The sequence below is a fragment of the Podarcis cretensis genome, assembly GCF_951804945.1.
Source record: "Podarcis cretensis genome assembly, chromosome: Z".
NCBI lineage: Eukaryota > Metazoa > Chordata > Lepidosauria > Squamata > Lacertidae > Podarcis > Podarcis cretensis.
Window position 1 is genome coordinate 42,132,598 of NC_137184.1, and position 16,431 is coordinate 42,149,028.

A 16,431-nucleotide genomic window follows, 5' to 3' on the forward strand; every position below is an offset into this window, starting at 1 on the left:
TTTCAGAATGGTGGAGGCCATGCATGCTTGGTCCCGTTGGTAGCAGTCTCCCTTCTTCTGACAGGAAATGCTCTGAGGGGGACACACTGAAAAACTGGGGTTCAAGGAGGGTCAGTTGGAGGTGGGGAGTGAGAAATGTCATCTGAGGAATGTTGGAGGATATGCAAGTTGGCATAGGAGGCAACTGAGTGATCCTTGTGACTTCTTGTTTGCATTTATTACTGGGAAGGGGGCTTGTAGCCCTCCAGATGTTATTGGACTCCACCCCCCCACCCCCAAGTCAGCATGGCCATTTTCCCACATCCCTGCATTAGTGGGAGGTGCTGGGCGGCCAGAACCATACACGTCAAGAATCCCTGTATAAAAGGGGGCAGGGGCAGAAAGTGGGGAAGGGGAAAGCAAGGGGAGAGTGGTAGTGCTGCCTACCGCTGCTGCTGAGTGTGGAGCAGAAAGCACCCACAGCATGTGAGGAGACCTGAGCCAAGGCAGCAACACCTTCCTCTGAGGTCCTTGCCATGCTCACCCAAGAGAATCCCCACTCACAAGCTCATCCTCTCATGGAACAGAAGCCGAGATTATGGCAAGCACACCACGATGACGTACTGACAGGGCCGGCCCACCCATGAGGAAAAGTGAGGCAACTGCCTCAGGTGGCAGGATCTGTGGGGGCAGCAGACCCAGCTTCCAAGGAAGGCATGGCTGCCATACACTCTATAAAGGTTGGAGCTGCTGCCTGCTCGGCAGTGCCCCCCATGCTGCCTCTTCAGCGGCTTCTTGGCGAATAGGAGGTGCTGCTGGTCTCTGCCTACCCTTAGGGAGGAAATGGCAGGGGCTGCCCTACGGGGTGTCTGCACCCGCCCACCATGAGTCAATGGCCATTGATTCCCACTTCAACCATTGACCCCTTCTTCCATGATGCCATTTTGTGGCCTGCTTCAGGTGCCATGAAGTCTTGGGCCGGCCCTGAGTACTGACAATGTGTAAGATTACGGCAAGTACCTTACCTGCCTCATGGGGCCGTTGTGAGGATAACATGAGGAAGCGGGAGAACACCTTGAGGGACATTGGAGTGGAAATATAATAAACAAATAATGAAAATAAATTAAAATGCCCCATTTTCCTACAAATGCGTCTGTGGGCCCAGGAGTAGAGCAGTGACGTACCTCTAGGTGTATGCTTAGGGGGCTCCCCTTTCCTGTGGCAGCATTTCACACTGAGTAATTACCAGTATAACTGAGAAGAGAGCTTTCTTTTGCGGGAGGCCATGCTGACATAGGGGTGGCAACTTGAATAAAATATTTGGGGGCGGGCGGACATAATCCCCACTCTGCATAATCGATCTTATACACAGCACACACACATTCCATTTGAATGGCAATGCCCATCAACTTCTGCTGGGCGGCCCCCTCAAATATTTTGGAGGGGGCCTAGGAGATGGTTCCCATGCCTACAATTAATGTAGGCTGCCTACAATCAACGGGAGAGGTGGTGAATGAAGATCTGGGGGGCGGGGTGAGAAGTTTGTGAGCTTTAGTGCCAAAAATTTGGTTAGGAAATATGAGCTTCAGAAATAAAGTGCATGCATTTCGCTTAGTAATAAGAAACCTCTATAATACGGGGTTGTTGTTGTTGTTTTTACATTTTACGGTTGCACGTAATGGCAACTGGTGATTAATAAATATTTATTATATATTGGATTACATATGGACATTTCTTGACATCCCTAAGACCTTGGGGTTGAGGTTGATGGCAGCTTTATAAGCTCATCAAGGAGGCCAACAAGGTTTGGGAAATCCTGGTCTCTCCTGACTGACAGCAGATCTCAGAGAGAGAAATATCTGCCTCATCATCTGCTACCTGATTCTTTTGGAGCCTTCTAGATGCAGGACATGTGCTCTGCCACTGAGATATGGCCCTTCCCCATAAACTGGTGGATTCCTGCCAGCACTGTGCTATTGTGGCAGAAACCAATGGTGTCACTACAGTGGTAGATGTTGCAGGGCCACAATGTGAAACTCTGCAGATCAGGCACCAATTCCCTGCTTCGTGTACCAGGGCTTCCAAAAGGTGTTAAGGAAGAACTACTACAGTCTCTCTGTCCTGCAGGTCTCAAAACCTTTTTCTAGCAACAGGGATTCAGTTTCCCCAAAAGAGTTGCAAGCCTTGTCACCTTGCCCCTCTCCAAAAATAGTAAATGCCTGCAAGTTGCCTAGTATTCATTCCAGTTGCAAGCATTACTATTCTTACTTAAAATGCTGTTTTCTACAAAAACAAAAGCAAAAAGAATAAATGAAAACATGCAGTGACTGCAATTTTTCCCTGGCAGTTTATTATGGTATGAAGGAAAAAAGAACATTTTGGTGTGCTTGAAGTGGACATTGTCATACAAATGGATGCTGATGTGGCCATTAAAATCGGATTACACAAAGTATGAACATTGTTGAAGAAAGCTTACAGTAGAACGGAATTCTTTTATAAACAGACTCTTAAATATACATTTAACAGGAAAAACATCGAAAGTTAAGCTATTAGCGTTTATAGACATTTTATCTGGGAGGTGAGAAATGGAAAAAGGGGGGAGGGGAGGAAGGACAGTCTCATCAAAAACAGAGAAGAAGATACGAAAGTTGTTTAGAACTAGGAACAGATAGCCTGCAAACTGCAAACTATACACTGCAAACTGCAACTATACACTGCTGAGGTGCGCAAGCCAGAAAGTGTTTCTAATTGCTGAAAGGCGACATTCATGCTTTCAGGCTTGCATGCGCTTCTGACACAGATAATTTTCTACAAAAGCACTTGGTATTTGTCACAGTCTTTCAGATCAACCACCTTCTTACCCTGTGGACCAGTTCACACATGCGCTTACATCACTGCTTGCTTATTCATCACCTGGTGACTTGTAGCTGATGCAAGCGGCAAATATTATATCTTGAGGTGATTCTGATGCTCGGCCTGTGGCTCGTCTGTATGGGCAACTCATGGTTTGGTGCTGTACTCATTCAGCACAAACACTGATTGTGTGGAACAGACCTTGGTCAACCACAGCCATAGAAAGAGCAAAAGAACAGTGTACAGGTTGTTGGCACCTTCCGTCCAGCAAAAGAGCTTGCCACAATGAGCTCCTTTATTAAGCAATTTGCTTGGATGAATTCCTGGGCCTGGTAGGGATTGAATTATTATTGGCCAGATCAAAACTGATTTTTAATTCAGTTGATCTGTCATCTTAGATTTACACGGGCTTGGGAAGGCAAGGAATGTGGCAGTCCTTGCTTCCCGTTTACTCTGTTTTTCTGGACATAAAATATTTGATGCTGTAATACACAGTATTACTGAAACTAACATTTGCATATTTAGAACAAGATGTAACTCAACTCCTCTAATATACCAAAAAATAAGAAAGGATAGAGAGAGAGAGAGAGAGAGAGAGAGAGAAATAGAAAGAGAAATAGAGAAAGAGAAAGAGAAAAAGAGAAAAAGAGAAAAAGAAAGAGAAAAAGAGAAAAAGAGAAAGAGAGAAAGAGAAAGAGAAAAGGGAGAGAATAGTCTATAGGATATTTACAAAGAGTCCAGCAAAGAAGTATAAATACTTCCATATTTAATGTTTAGGAAAACATAATTTACAAAAAATATTCAACTATATATACAGCGCTATTTGAAAAATCTGGGAGAAAGGTGAAGAGTTAGTTGGGCAAGTTAATTAAGAAGGGGAGGATTTCTATTATTATTATTATTATTGTAAATGCTTTTTTTTTCTTTTTTTAGTCCTGCACAGATTATTTACATACCCATCAGCATCATCCCTCAAGAATCACACGTGTCCAGAGCTTTGTTGCCCCAAAATGTCATCTATCATTGTCAAATTATTCAGCCACTCTTCGTCGCTGCTTCCGCTGCCGCCGCTATTCTTCATGAGATTATCGATAAAGTCAACATCGCTGCAGTTATCAGGCAGAAGTGCATCGTTTTGCTGGACCATGAAGTCGTACTGGGATTGCATCTCAGAGGCAGGGCTCATTCTGTTGAACGATCCTGACGACTGGCCGGCAGAGCCAGGATAAGTTGGTAGGCCAACTGCGTGTGCAGCACTGAGCTGGCTAAAACTGGTTATGCCTTGCGGCATTGGCTTCATGACATTCATCGCTGCTTGCAAAGGTACTCTTGTCAGATTGGGTCTCAGGTTCTGGTTATTCAGAGGGCCCAAGTTCTGGCCTGATTGTCCCATACTGGCTTTTTGCATCTGTCTGGCATGGACCCCAGGAGCAATCTGATTGGGTGGTGCCACAGACTGGGTAAACGACGGACCAGAGAGATTTGGCCTTGCATTCTGCTTCGAGAAGATAGCATTGCCAGAGAACTGCTGCATACTGGCATCCATCTGGCTTTGATTTGGCATCCTTTGTGACCACATCTGAGGAGAGGCGGAGTAGACGTTAGCCATTCTTGGCATCGTCTGCTGCCTCAAGTGCTGCTGCTGCTGCTGCTGCTGCGAAGTGTGGCTTGATAGGGAACCAGAGGCAAAGCTGGCCAGCACCATGCCAGGCCGAAGGGTAGGGTGGCCGTGAACCGCTTGCATTCCGGAACTCATACCCAGGGAATTTTGGCTTTGCCGCATTGGGAGGCTGAAATCGGCATTAGGTGGGTACATTCCTGGCTGCTTGCTGGGGTTGTGTGCAATCATCACCACTGCCCCAGTATTCTGGTTCACAGGGGCCATCTGAGTGATCCCAGAGCCCAAGGTACTCTGCAACATTCCCTGGGGAGATGACATTAAGCGGTGATTTGGAGAAGGAGTCGACATGGACTGGGTGCAATCTGCTGACATGGGCTGGGAAACGGCTGCATAGAGGAACAAGCAAGGCATTAAGTTAGGAAGAGTCTGGGCATGAGACACTTTGGATTCTGCACGCATCATTTCAATTCTTTAAGCACAAAATATCATACAAATATAACACACACATCCCAGTGCCACTTTTAACTGTTGCAAAGCTAGTTTCTCTCTCTGCTAAATAGAGTAAAGCTGTTCTGGTTTAATGGTTCAAACACAATTTGCCCTAGAGACAAATTAAATGATCAGCAAGATTACAGAGTGCAACTCTTGCTACGCTTCAGCACTTCGGTTTGCAGGTAAACCTAAAATCTTATGTTTGAATGCTCCTCCATGTAAAAAAAATCCCTGCACATGGAGAACCAGTCTGTCAGGGATTAGCTGGGGCCAAACTAGAACCCTCAGCTCCCAACAAGGTGGAAGGGTAACCTGAACATTCTTCAAACATGTTTTAAAAATCAAACTAATCTGCTGCAGCTCAATTTCCTCTGCTGCGTCACAATGATTTATTTGTTTATTTATAGAGTTGCTATATTCACATTTCACCAGTGGCGTGTAAAATCTATCCATCCAATTTAGAACCAGTAATTTAAAATTGTGAAGCCTGCATTTCAAATATCTTAACTTTTCCGAATTCCACAGTTCAGCTCTAGTTTGCAAATGCAGGAATTGTGTTATATGAAATTAGCTTTGCTCTGCTGAAGTCCACGTTGCAGAACCTACAGTTCGGAGGCTATCACAACTAGAACTTGACAGCACCTTAGGCATGTAACCCCTTGTATTCCAAAGGACCCTTCTTTTTATTAAGGGTCAGGCTGGCTTATGCAAATCAGAAATGGAAGGCATGCGAGATCTGCAAGCAGGATATTTATGTATTATTAAGAGTTTCCTTGAAATCCCTGAATTAAAACAGCACACACAAAAGGGGTCAAGCTTTCGAGAATATGCTCTCCAACTCCTTACCAGTAAACTGATTCATCAGCTGCCCCACAAAATGACCCCTCTGCTCAGATGATACTCCCATCATGCTGTGTCTCTGCTTTTCCTAGGCGAAAGGGGAAAAAATGTTCACATCAAATACAAGTTCCACTCTTTTGTTGTTGTTGTTGTTGCAATTATATTTTATTAAGTTTCAACATTTTAAACATATACAACTTAACATTTTAAACATATACAATCTTATTTTTGTCAACTTCCCGACCTCTTTTTTCACTGAGTGGTTGTTTCTCCCCTTCTGTTGCACCCTGTCACTCTCTTAAACAAGCTCATTGGGTTGAGATCCAGGTGAAATGGGAAAGGGCTGCAATAGAAGGGTATTTTTTCCCCGTCCCCCCCCACCTCTGTCCTCTCACTCTTTCTCTCTCTGTTTCTCTCTTTCAGAAAAGGATGAATCGCGTATCAGTTTTCTATTCCTTAAGGGCTGTTAGAAAGCACCATGATGCTTTGTATTTTAAATTGAATTATTGGGAACCCCAATGTTGGTGGGAGGCAACACATTATACAGAGATCATGTTCACATACCACTGCTGACTGCTACAAAAATGAACCTTTGCAATTGGAATAGTGTGACTGAGTAACAACAATTCCCAATACGCACAAACTCAAGGAATTGTGGTTTGTTCGAACTGTGGTTCATCGGTAAAAATTTCTTGTGGATTTACATTTGAACCAGGCATAGAAGTTTGGTTTTTATTAGAGTTAATAGGGATTAGGATATTAGTTAAAGTATTTATAGGCTGCCTTTTTGGGCAACACCATCAAAAGGCAATGTGTAACACTGAGACAAGATACATTTTAACACATGTATTTAAACAGAAATAAAAGCAAATGAACTTTTAAAGCTTTCTAACACATGTCCTAATCTAGCCAGGCAAACACATTTTGGCAGAGTGATTTTGGAACAGGTAACAGAAAGACCGGCTATTGATTTTCTCCCCATATCCAGCAAGGTGGTGTGGGAAGGGAAAAGAGAGAGAAACCCATCCAGAAAGTTTGCAGTTACGAAGATAACCCAATGCAGTTACTCTATGGACATGCAACTGATGTTTACCAGCTGTAGACGACTGGCTGAAAGAGCAGAGACAGGTCTATATACTTTAATACGATGTCTTTGATAGCCCTGGAACAAAAGGTTTGCATTTCAGTTCCTGCATCCAAGTTGAAGAGCTGGTTTAGAGCTCCAGCCCACCCACTAGGCAAGCTGATCACTTTGTTTTAGGTGGCAGTTTGGGATGGATGCTAGACCAGCGACCCCCTCAAGTCCTCTGCTGCTGACTGCCCCTCAATGCTATTTTGCTGGCCAGCCAGCCAGCTGACCACTGCCAGCCATTGTCCAGCCCCAAGACCCAGCTGCCTGTACCTTGGAGTCTAGGAGCCCTGCTGCCACTTCGACACTGCAGCAAAGTGTCACTTCTTGAGGGCTGCCCAGTCTGCTTGCCTATGTCTCGGTCCCAGGAAAGGCCCTTCTTTAGAACAAGGCGTTGCGGAAATTTAGTGTGAAGGATTTTAACAGCATCTGCTACTGCCAAAATGATGGCAACATCGGCCCTCTCCAAAGCCTTGCTCCAAGGAAAGAACCATTTGTTGCTGAGAACAAGACACTGGGAAAGATGGCCCAGCATGAGGAGGTGATGGGAGGACCAGAAAGCTGCAACTGGTGGGTGGCAGTGAACTGTGTTGCATTGGCCCTGAATTCCTTCATTAATGAAAGGAAGGGGCTTTGTCCCTTTGCTGAGCAACCTGTTTAAGAATGTAGACAAGACGTGATCTCAAGGTCTCTCTAGGACTAGGGAAGTTAGAGAGGGGGGACCACCTCAATTAACTATATGTGTGTTTTTCCTCCACACTGTAATCTCATCCAAGATCTGAGCATTTGTGCACAGAACTGAATATTTGGAAGACCTCTGTTTTCATTTAAACATAAGTCAGTTTCTAGCCATGAATTGGGATGGGGAGCTGTAAAAATAGGCCCTGGAAGAAAGAAATGTGGGCAGTGGTTTGTAATTTCCATGGATTTCAAGTGGGCAGGTGGTAGTTTATAATAAAACAAATGATGTAAATTAATAAATGGAAGTGTGCTTACTTGGAATAACTTCAAATCAGAACTGGTCTTTTCTGGTCAAATAAACTGGTCACCTTTAGCACAAGTTTGTGCTTTATAAGCAGACACACAAGAATTGCACGTAGTTTTATTAGACAGATCCCCAATAAGTATTATTAGACAGATCCCCAATAAGTTGTTTCATTGCCTTCCCTCTGAGACCACTGAGTACTGAGACCACCAGCTGTCTTCAGTAACTATCTAGGAACAATCTATTTTGGTTATAATATACAGATGGAAGAGTGGGAACATATGAGGACAAAAGGGTTAAAATACACACTGTGTTATGATTTAAAAGAGAATTTTCATGTAAAGATGTACCATTGTCCTGAGAAGTTATTTAGAATGTATAAATATGTTCCAACTGTTTGCTGGAAGTGTCAAAAACACGAGGGGACATTTTATTGTGCAAAAAAGCTAAAAACTATTGGATACAAATAGACACATTGATACAGAAGATTCTGAAGCTTAATGTTCAACTCAAACCAGAACTCTTCCTGCTGGGACTAATGGATATACAGTCATACCTCATGTAACGTCCGCTTCATGTTACGTTCTTTCAGGTTACGTCCCACGGCGACCGGGAAGTACTGGAAAGGGTTACTTCTAGGTTTCGCCGCTCGCGCATGCGCAGAAGTGCAAAATGACATCACACGCATGCGCAGAAGCGGCGAATCGCAACCCGCGCGTGTGCAGAAGCGCCGCTGCGGGTTGCGCTCTTTTCATGTTGCGAACAGGCCTCCGGAACGGATCCCGTTTGCAACCAGAGGTACCACTATACAACAAGAAAAAGAGTATGCAAGATTATTGCAATACATGGACACAGCGGCAAGATTCTTATACGCACAAAGCTGGAAGGACCTACTATGGAAGAATGGTTATTGAAACTAATGCATTTTGCTGAGATAGCAAAGTTGACAAGTTTAATTAGAGAAAAATCATTGTTGACATTTATTAATGATTGGAAACCCCTTATGGGCTTTTTGCGCAAAAAGGAGAATGAGCTTGTGATATCTGGGACTGACATAAGGTTGGTTTATGGAAATCAGAAGAGTTAGATACTGTTATGGTGCAAGTTAAGTCTATAAAGCCGATAGATGGAGAATCAGAAATCTTTTTCTTTTCTTTTCTTCTAAGTTTTTATGTTTAAAATGTTTGGTATTTGATTCTAACTTTTGCATATCGCTTTTTCTTTGTTTCTCTTTTCAAGCTTCTTTGGAGGTCTTTAAGCAGAGGCTTGACAACCATATGTCAGGAGTGCTCTGATGGTGTTTCCTGCTTGGCAGGGGGTTGGACTCGATGGCCCTTGTGGTCTCTTCCAACTCTATGATTCTATGATTCTAATAAAAATAGCTTTTGTAACAAGTGAAAAGAAAAAGGAAGAAAAAGGAAGTCTCTTCTTTTCTAACCTCACTAGGTATATTAATATGACAACCCCCTCCACAAACCCACAAAGATTACATACAGCCTCTTATGAACTTAACTTGTGCCTCCCCGTGTCCTGATTGAACACATCCATGCATTTGATCACTGCTGCCTCCTTCTCCTCCTCTGTTCTGTCCAAGAGGGAGAGGCTTTTCAAACCATCAAGCTTTCCTACCTGCCTTGCTCCAAATCGTCTGGGACCCCTAGAAGACTGCTTAAGTATTTACTCTTGCTGTCTTTTAATTTTCTTTGTTTTTTGGTGGGGAGTACGCTTTGCCCTTTCGGCAGGAACAGAAATGTATCTTGATTTTTTTTTAATACCTTTGGGAATTTAAGATTTTGTTTTGATTTTGTTTTAATCATTTGCATTATTTGCATTTGCATTGGTGCAGTTGTTCTTTGTGAGCCACCTTGGGGGTGATAAGTTATTGGGAGCCAGTTAGACTTCGAACACCAGTACTGCTTGCCGAAGAAAGGAGGGCTGGTGATCAAGCATGAGGAAAGATGGCTCCCATTGCAAGACTTCAATCAAGTACCACAACTGCTGAAGTAGCCCTAGGGATAACAGCATTGCAATTTAAGTTCCATCACTCTGCCGTGGTAATCTAAAGAAGTCTCGTCACTTGAAATAACAGCCTTATCAGCAGTCATCTGGCTTCCCAGAGAAACTAAGAGACCAACCTGTAGCTGCTGCTGCTGCTGCCGTCTCATTATCTGCTGCTTCAGTAGATGGTTCCTTATGTTACAGCCATTCACCAAGGCTGAGGCTGGGACTGCAGGTGGGATCTCTAGTGGCTCCTGAAGTCTAGCAATGATTTGAGATCTCTTTAAAAAAGGGGGAAATATTGTTACTCTTTTAACCAGGACAAACACTAAAAGGGCATTTAGACCATCTGTCCAAACTTTCCAGATAAGACCGATGGAGTGGCTCTCAGTTCCAAAATCACACCAAAGCCCAGTTGTGCACCAACCATAGTTCAAAACCAAAACCATGGTCTGAGCTTCCAATCAACCATGGTTTAGAGATTACCGTATTTTTCGCTCCATAAGGCATACCTACTTTGGGGGGGGGGGGTCAAGAAAAAAATATTATTTAAAGGGAGCGCTGAGCAGAGACTGTATGCATCCCAGGCTCTGCTCAGCACTCCCTTTCATGAGCCGCATGGAGCGTGTGTGCGGCGCTTGCAGTCACTGATGGGCTGCCCTTCTCCCTCCTCAGGGAAAAGCCCCCATGAGCCACACACACACTCCACGCAGCCCTTTAAAGGGAGTGCGGCTCTTGGGGGCTTTTGCGGGAGGTGGGGGAAGTGAGAGAGCCTCGCTCTGTCCCTTCCCCAACCTTCCGCAAAAGCCAGGGATAGCCGCGTGAAGCCTCACTAGGGCAGCGGGATGAAGGCTCCCCACTGCCCTGCGGAGGCTTCGTGGGCTACCCCAGAGCTGCTCAGGAGCTTTGTCGGGGCTGGCGGGGAAAGCCCGGGTCCCCCCCCCAGCCCCAGGGACCACACATTCGCTCCATAAGACGCACAGACATTTCCCCTTAGATTTTAAGAGGAAAAAAGTGTGTCTTATGGAGCGAAAAATACGGTATCTGCCTTGCTTTCCTTTGGTACAGTTCTCCCATCTCTAGGTACAGGAACCTCTAGAGGAAGAATCACCCATTATAAATATGATTTGTCTATTCAGAAGTTACCCCAACCCATATTTAAGTTTCCGAAATAATGAGGTATCTGAATTGTGCAACCAAGTTCCAGTTCCTGTCTACGGGGCAAGTAAGAACTGTTGTGCATCTACGCAAAATATGGACAATGTGTCATACTGGCTTGTCACCAATCACTCGCCCAATCCTCTGCATCCAGGCACATGAGCTTTTGCAAACTGAGGAAAAGCCACTTGAAGTCTGGCTTCACCCCCTTTTGGTCAATTACTGTAAACCAGGAATCTTTCTAATGTTTGTAAGGCCAAATAGCATCTAAATTACCAGAAGCATTCTCTCTCTCTCTCTCTCTCTCTAAGACAGAGAAAAAGAAACAACTGTCCCCAATATATTCATGTTTGTCCATACCAGGTGATTGTGAATTTCTGTAAAGAAGGACAAGAGGGACATTGCGGAAAGCTGAATGGGTTGGGCCAATTAAATTTTATTTTATTTACATCCCGCCAAGGCAGCATGCACATAATAAGAACAGTTAAAATGCACCCTAAAACTACACACCACCACAGAAAAATACAAGAACTAGCCTAAACCTAGTCCATAAAAAAGGCCCGGTGGGATAAAAGAGTTTTCACTCCACATCTGAAGACCAGTGGAAGTGAGGATCTCTGAGGAATGCGAATTCCACAATTGTGGAGCCACAGTTAAGAAGGCCCTGTCCCTAGGATATACCAATTTGACTTTCATCAACGAGAGGGCCTCCGAGATAAATGTGAATGCCAAGGAAATTGCTATGAGAACAGGTACCATATTTTCCGCTCTATACCAGACCACAAGATGCACCTAGTTTTTGGAGGAGGAAAACAAGAAAAAACATATTCTGAATCTCAGAAGCCAGAACAGCAAAAGGGATTGCTTGTGTAGTGAAAGCAGCAATCCCTCTTGCTGTTCTGGCTTCTGTGATAGCTGCGCAGCCTGCATTCGCTCCATAAGATGCACACACATTTCCCCTTACTTTTTAGGAGGGAAAAAGTGAGTCTTATAGAGCAAAAAATACGGTAAGTCTTCAAACAGTCTGGACCAAACCAGTTCACCACAAAATCAGTGAAACAGATGCTGGCCACATTAATCCTATCAGTTTCCTGGCAGATAAATTTTCATTCAATTAAATTTTTATTATTATTATTATTATTATTATTATTATTATTATTAGCAGCAGCAGCATCACCACCATCATCTAAATTTGTATAGTACCCTTCATCTGAAGATCACAGGGTGGTTTACAACATAAAAATAAAAAGGGAGAACACAAAATACATTTTTAAAAACCCCAATAATGGTCCTCCCACAAACACATTTAAAATGCCACATAGTGTAAATCAGCCCAAGTCCTGCTCTTAATGAGCTGTGAAATAAAGCCTTCGAAAAGGGAGGGCTAGATGAGGTAATAACCACAGGTATCCAAAGCATATAAGTGATTGTCAACCTTAAGGTAGGATATAATGTGTCTGATCTATGTTGAATTACTGGAAACAGGAATTGGTATTTTGGCCCAGATAGGAACAGCCTGTAGGAGGAGATACTTTAAAGCATGCATTTATTTGATCCCATGTTTATACTCAATTATCTACTGGCCATTTTCAGGCTGTACTGTTGTAATGCTATCTTTGTGGGAATGCCTTTAAAGATGCTTTTAAAACCTTCAACCATGGTATCTTTCTGGAGCAGCTGTCTGAGTTAAGGGTGCGTAGCACTGGTTTCTGGTGGTTCCAGTCCTGCTGGGACAGTCATTTCCAGAGGGTTATGCTTGGGGAGTGCTCTTCAGCATCAATTAAAGTGCTGGTTTTAACCTACAAGGCCGGAAACAGCTCAGGACCGCAATACCTCAAGGACCGCCTCTCCCCATATGAACCAGCCCAGACCCTGTAATCTTCCTATGAGGCCCTTCTTTGTGTACCTCTTCCACAAGAGGTCCAGAGAGGAGAACAGGAGAACTTTTCTTTGGTGGCTCCCCATTTGTGGAATGCCTTCGTGGCACATTTTTAGGTGCCAGGCAAAAAGAAGACTTTATTTCACAGCTCATTAAGAGCTTAATAAAATGCCATCTCCTGTAATCTGAAACCCAAAGATGAGCTATATATCTGACTACATTCTGTTAGTCTGGAGTGCAGAAAGTTTTGAGGTACTCAAAGCAATGTCAGACAGGACGCCAGAGTTAGCTAACTTTACAGCTTGTTTGAATGGCAGGGAAACACAGGGAAAAGTAATTTACTATTGCAAGAACCTTGCATCACTTTGGCCAGGGCTGCTTCAGTGTTCTCCTACAAATCCCTCATCTAAGAGGAAGGAGGAAGCACCTCTGGATCATACATGGTGTTAGAAACTGAGATATGAAAGCTAGGAGCTAAATGGCACCTTACACCTAGGTTACAGGAGCAACAACGGAATGTCTAGGTGCACTTTTTTAAGAACAAGAATACAAAGCTGAAAATGAATGATCTGCAGCTGAAATATTATGTTCATTTTTCACATGGTCTATTCCTTCCCCTGCCCACCCACCCTCCCGATATTCTTAAGAGGGTCTCTGCTCCAGTCTTCAGAGAGTAGCTGAGAGTGGGGAGGCAGAAAAAGGTCCCCCTTTCCTTCCACTCTGCAGTTTTATTCTCAAATCTTAGGTGCAGTACCGTGCCCAGAGCTCAGAAACTGCTTGGGCTAATGAAATTTCCTGTCACAAAATGCACCTAGAATAATGGGAGTTTCGAACACTGATGATACAGTCCATAGTGGGTGAGCTGAAGAGTTTGTGCTGCTCTGTTTCTTAAGCCTTTCACAGAAAGCAACAGCACTGGCCTGATTTGCACCACCTGGGGCCCTCATTAAGAATTAACACAAGGCTGGATCCCTTAGATGGCAGTCTTGGGCATCTGCAGGGGACCCAAGAACAGCAAAGGGGCCCACTGTCCCAACAGCACCATCGTTCTGGATTGCAGGGGCATTCATAAAAGTTGGGAGGCAGAATGAGAGAGTTCTCAGTTTGCACACCCTGATTCCTCCAGATTAAAAGTGGAGCCACTGAAGTTGTTCGATTCAAGGTCTTACATGTCCTGGAACTAGCTGTGATGAACCATCAGTGATGAGGAGGGCAGAGACCTGAACCAAAATCTCATAGGGGATACTTGGAAAGGAAGAATGAAAACACACAGAATAGCCCAACAAGGTAGGAAATTATACTGTCTGCTCCTTCGTCGCCATCTGCCTCGTAATCTGCTTCAGCCTCCAGTACTATTTTACATTATTGATGACATTTTGTTATTACTGGCAAAGAAGGATATGTACATTATACAGCAAGCATGCTAAAAACTGGGCCACATTTCCTTTGTTTGCCAAATGGAAACCTGCATCCTTTGTTTGAGTGTCCGTGTTATCAGAAGATAAGGAACCAAGAAAAAGCGTAGCTGCCTTTTGACATCTGACAGTTAGGATCATGCTAGAATGAAGAAAACAGGAAGTCAGCAAGGAAACCTTGGATTGTGTTGTTGGAGAGCAAAGCAGAAAAGGGATTTTTGAGGGGTGGGGGAAGAGAGATGTGGGTGGGTGGGTGGGTGGGTGGGGCTGGCCACATCATGCAAAGAAAGAAACACCACTTTCGTAATAACATCCATGAAGAAAAGAAAAAACCCCCAAAGGAGATAACTAAAATCACTTACTTTTATGGTGCATGTTTGCTGTAGCACTTGTTGCCTATACAAAGTCCACAATTGCTAGAATACAATCACTCGCGATACAGTTTCCTAGAAGATGCAAACCTCTACCTCACACTACACTTTGATAGCATCATTGAACATGATACTGGTGAACATTTTGATCCCTTAACTATCTGGTTTCCTGTTTCACACCCTCTCCCCTCTGACCTGCACAGAAAAATCAGGGCCAGCTCCAGAGAGCAAAAAGGCTAGAAATTTGCAGCGAAAGGGCACCACTGTCCCACAAGTGCTACGATTCTCACTTATGGAGCACCCAGGAAAGTTGGAGGCAGTTTTGGAGAGTTCTTGGTCGGCACATCTCACCTCTTACAGGTTACTAGGGCTCCCTGAAGGTGCCTGGTCCGAATCCTAAAGCCAGCACCAATGCAGCAAACAAGGATTACTCTCTAGGAGAAAAACGTACAGAGGCTGCAAGCCCACCTCCCCTTTCCAAATCAGATGATAGTCTGTAGCTCAGTTTTGAACAAATGTAGGCTGCCTGCAGGGGAAGATCTGAAGTAGCAAGGATTCAATTTGCTTGCCCTACACTTGAAAGGCACTCAAAGCTCTCATGCCTATTTCCTCCCAATCTGTCTGGCTGTGTATGCGCTGAAGCAAACAGGTTTATCACTGGGATGATCAACAGAGCCTTTTGCTGAGGGCAACTGCATTAAATAAGCCCATTGTGGAGGGCTGTTCTTGCTGGCAGAACTCCCACCTCAGTTCTGACTCAATTTCATTCAGAACACAAGAATAATGTCCCCCCACCCTCCCTGTATTAGTAGGGGAAAGTAAGCATTCAAGCTCAGCGCTAATTATGGCTTTAATTATATAAAGGTGCTCTGTACATAACACTGCAATAAAGGCAATTGGATTCATTTCTCTGCAAGGATGTGCGAAGAGTTGCAAAGCTTTGGAGTGAAGTTTGATACAGAAAATGTAATTAGCTTCTAAGGGAAAAAACGTATTGTTTTTGTACGCTGCAACAAACACAACAATAGAGGAAATGACAATTGGCAATCAGCACCCTGCAAAATTACATTAAACAACAACAAGGAAAGTTCCTTATTTTCACCGCTAGTGGGAACTACAGTATTCCCTTCTGCTAAGACAAAAAAAAAAGGGCATGCAAGTATGACAGCTAAGAATAGCTCACCGCACATGATCAAGACGACATTGCTATCTGCATCAAAGGTTAATGAACCTATTCCCCTCCCCCCTTTCATCATTTAGAAAGGAACTCATTTGCCTTCTCATTCAGAGGCTAAGTCAAACAAGATGATGCATAATGCAAAATAAGAGGGCTGTTTGACCAATTAAACAATCACCTGCCTTTTAGCAGATTATACAGTTAATCGTGTAAAGTTAAACCTATCAACCAAAACCTCATTATAGGTACAATTGTAATTTACAACTGTATCAACAACAAAACACCATGCTTTCTTAGAGAAGCGATTCTTCATCTTCCCCTTGGCATTCCCCAATGCAGCAACACACCAGATCCAATATACAGCCGCAAACAAAGAAGTTCCTTTGTAATCAGTGGTGCTACAAGTTTTATTTTCTCTTGTGGATCAAAATTAGTTACCCAATCAACTGCCACCATATTTGATTAATCTTCCAAATAAAAGCTTTCAGCCCTATTGCGCAATTACACTGAAATCACAGGAAAATGATATACTGG

General features: G+C 43.8%; 1 protein-coding gene across 15 annotated transcripts in view; it reads right to left on the reverse strand.

Annotated features, from left to right (window-relative positions):
* Nucleotides 1–2,307: 2,307 nt before the first annotated feature.
* Nucleotides 2,308–16,431, reverse strand: part of MAMLD1 (mastermind like domain containing 1) — a 120,078-nt gene continuing 105,954 nt past the window's right edge. For 12 of the 15 annotated variants that reach the window (XM_079962680.1, XM_079962671.1, XM_079962683.1 and 9 more), the window contains 4 exons: nucleotides 10,035–10,178; nucleotides 6,879–6,947; nucleotides 5,792–5,873; nucleotides 2,308–4,839 (listed from right to left, as the gene is read on the reverse strand). In XM_079962680.1, the coding sequence (XP_079818806.1) occupies nucleotides 3,812–4,839; nucleotides 5,792–5,873; nucleotides 6,879–6,947; nucleotides 10,035–10,178 (1,323 nt within the window). In that variant the 3' untranslated portion in view covers nucleotides 2,308–3,811. The remainder of the gene's footprint in view (nucleotides 4,840–5,791; nucleotides 5,874–6,878; nucleotides 6,948–10,034; nucleotides 10,179–16,431) is intronic. The other 3 variants (XM_079962677.1, XM_079962676.1, XM_079962685.1) reach the window with 2 other exon arrangements.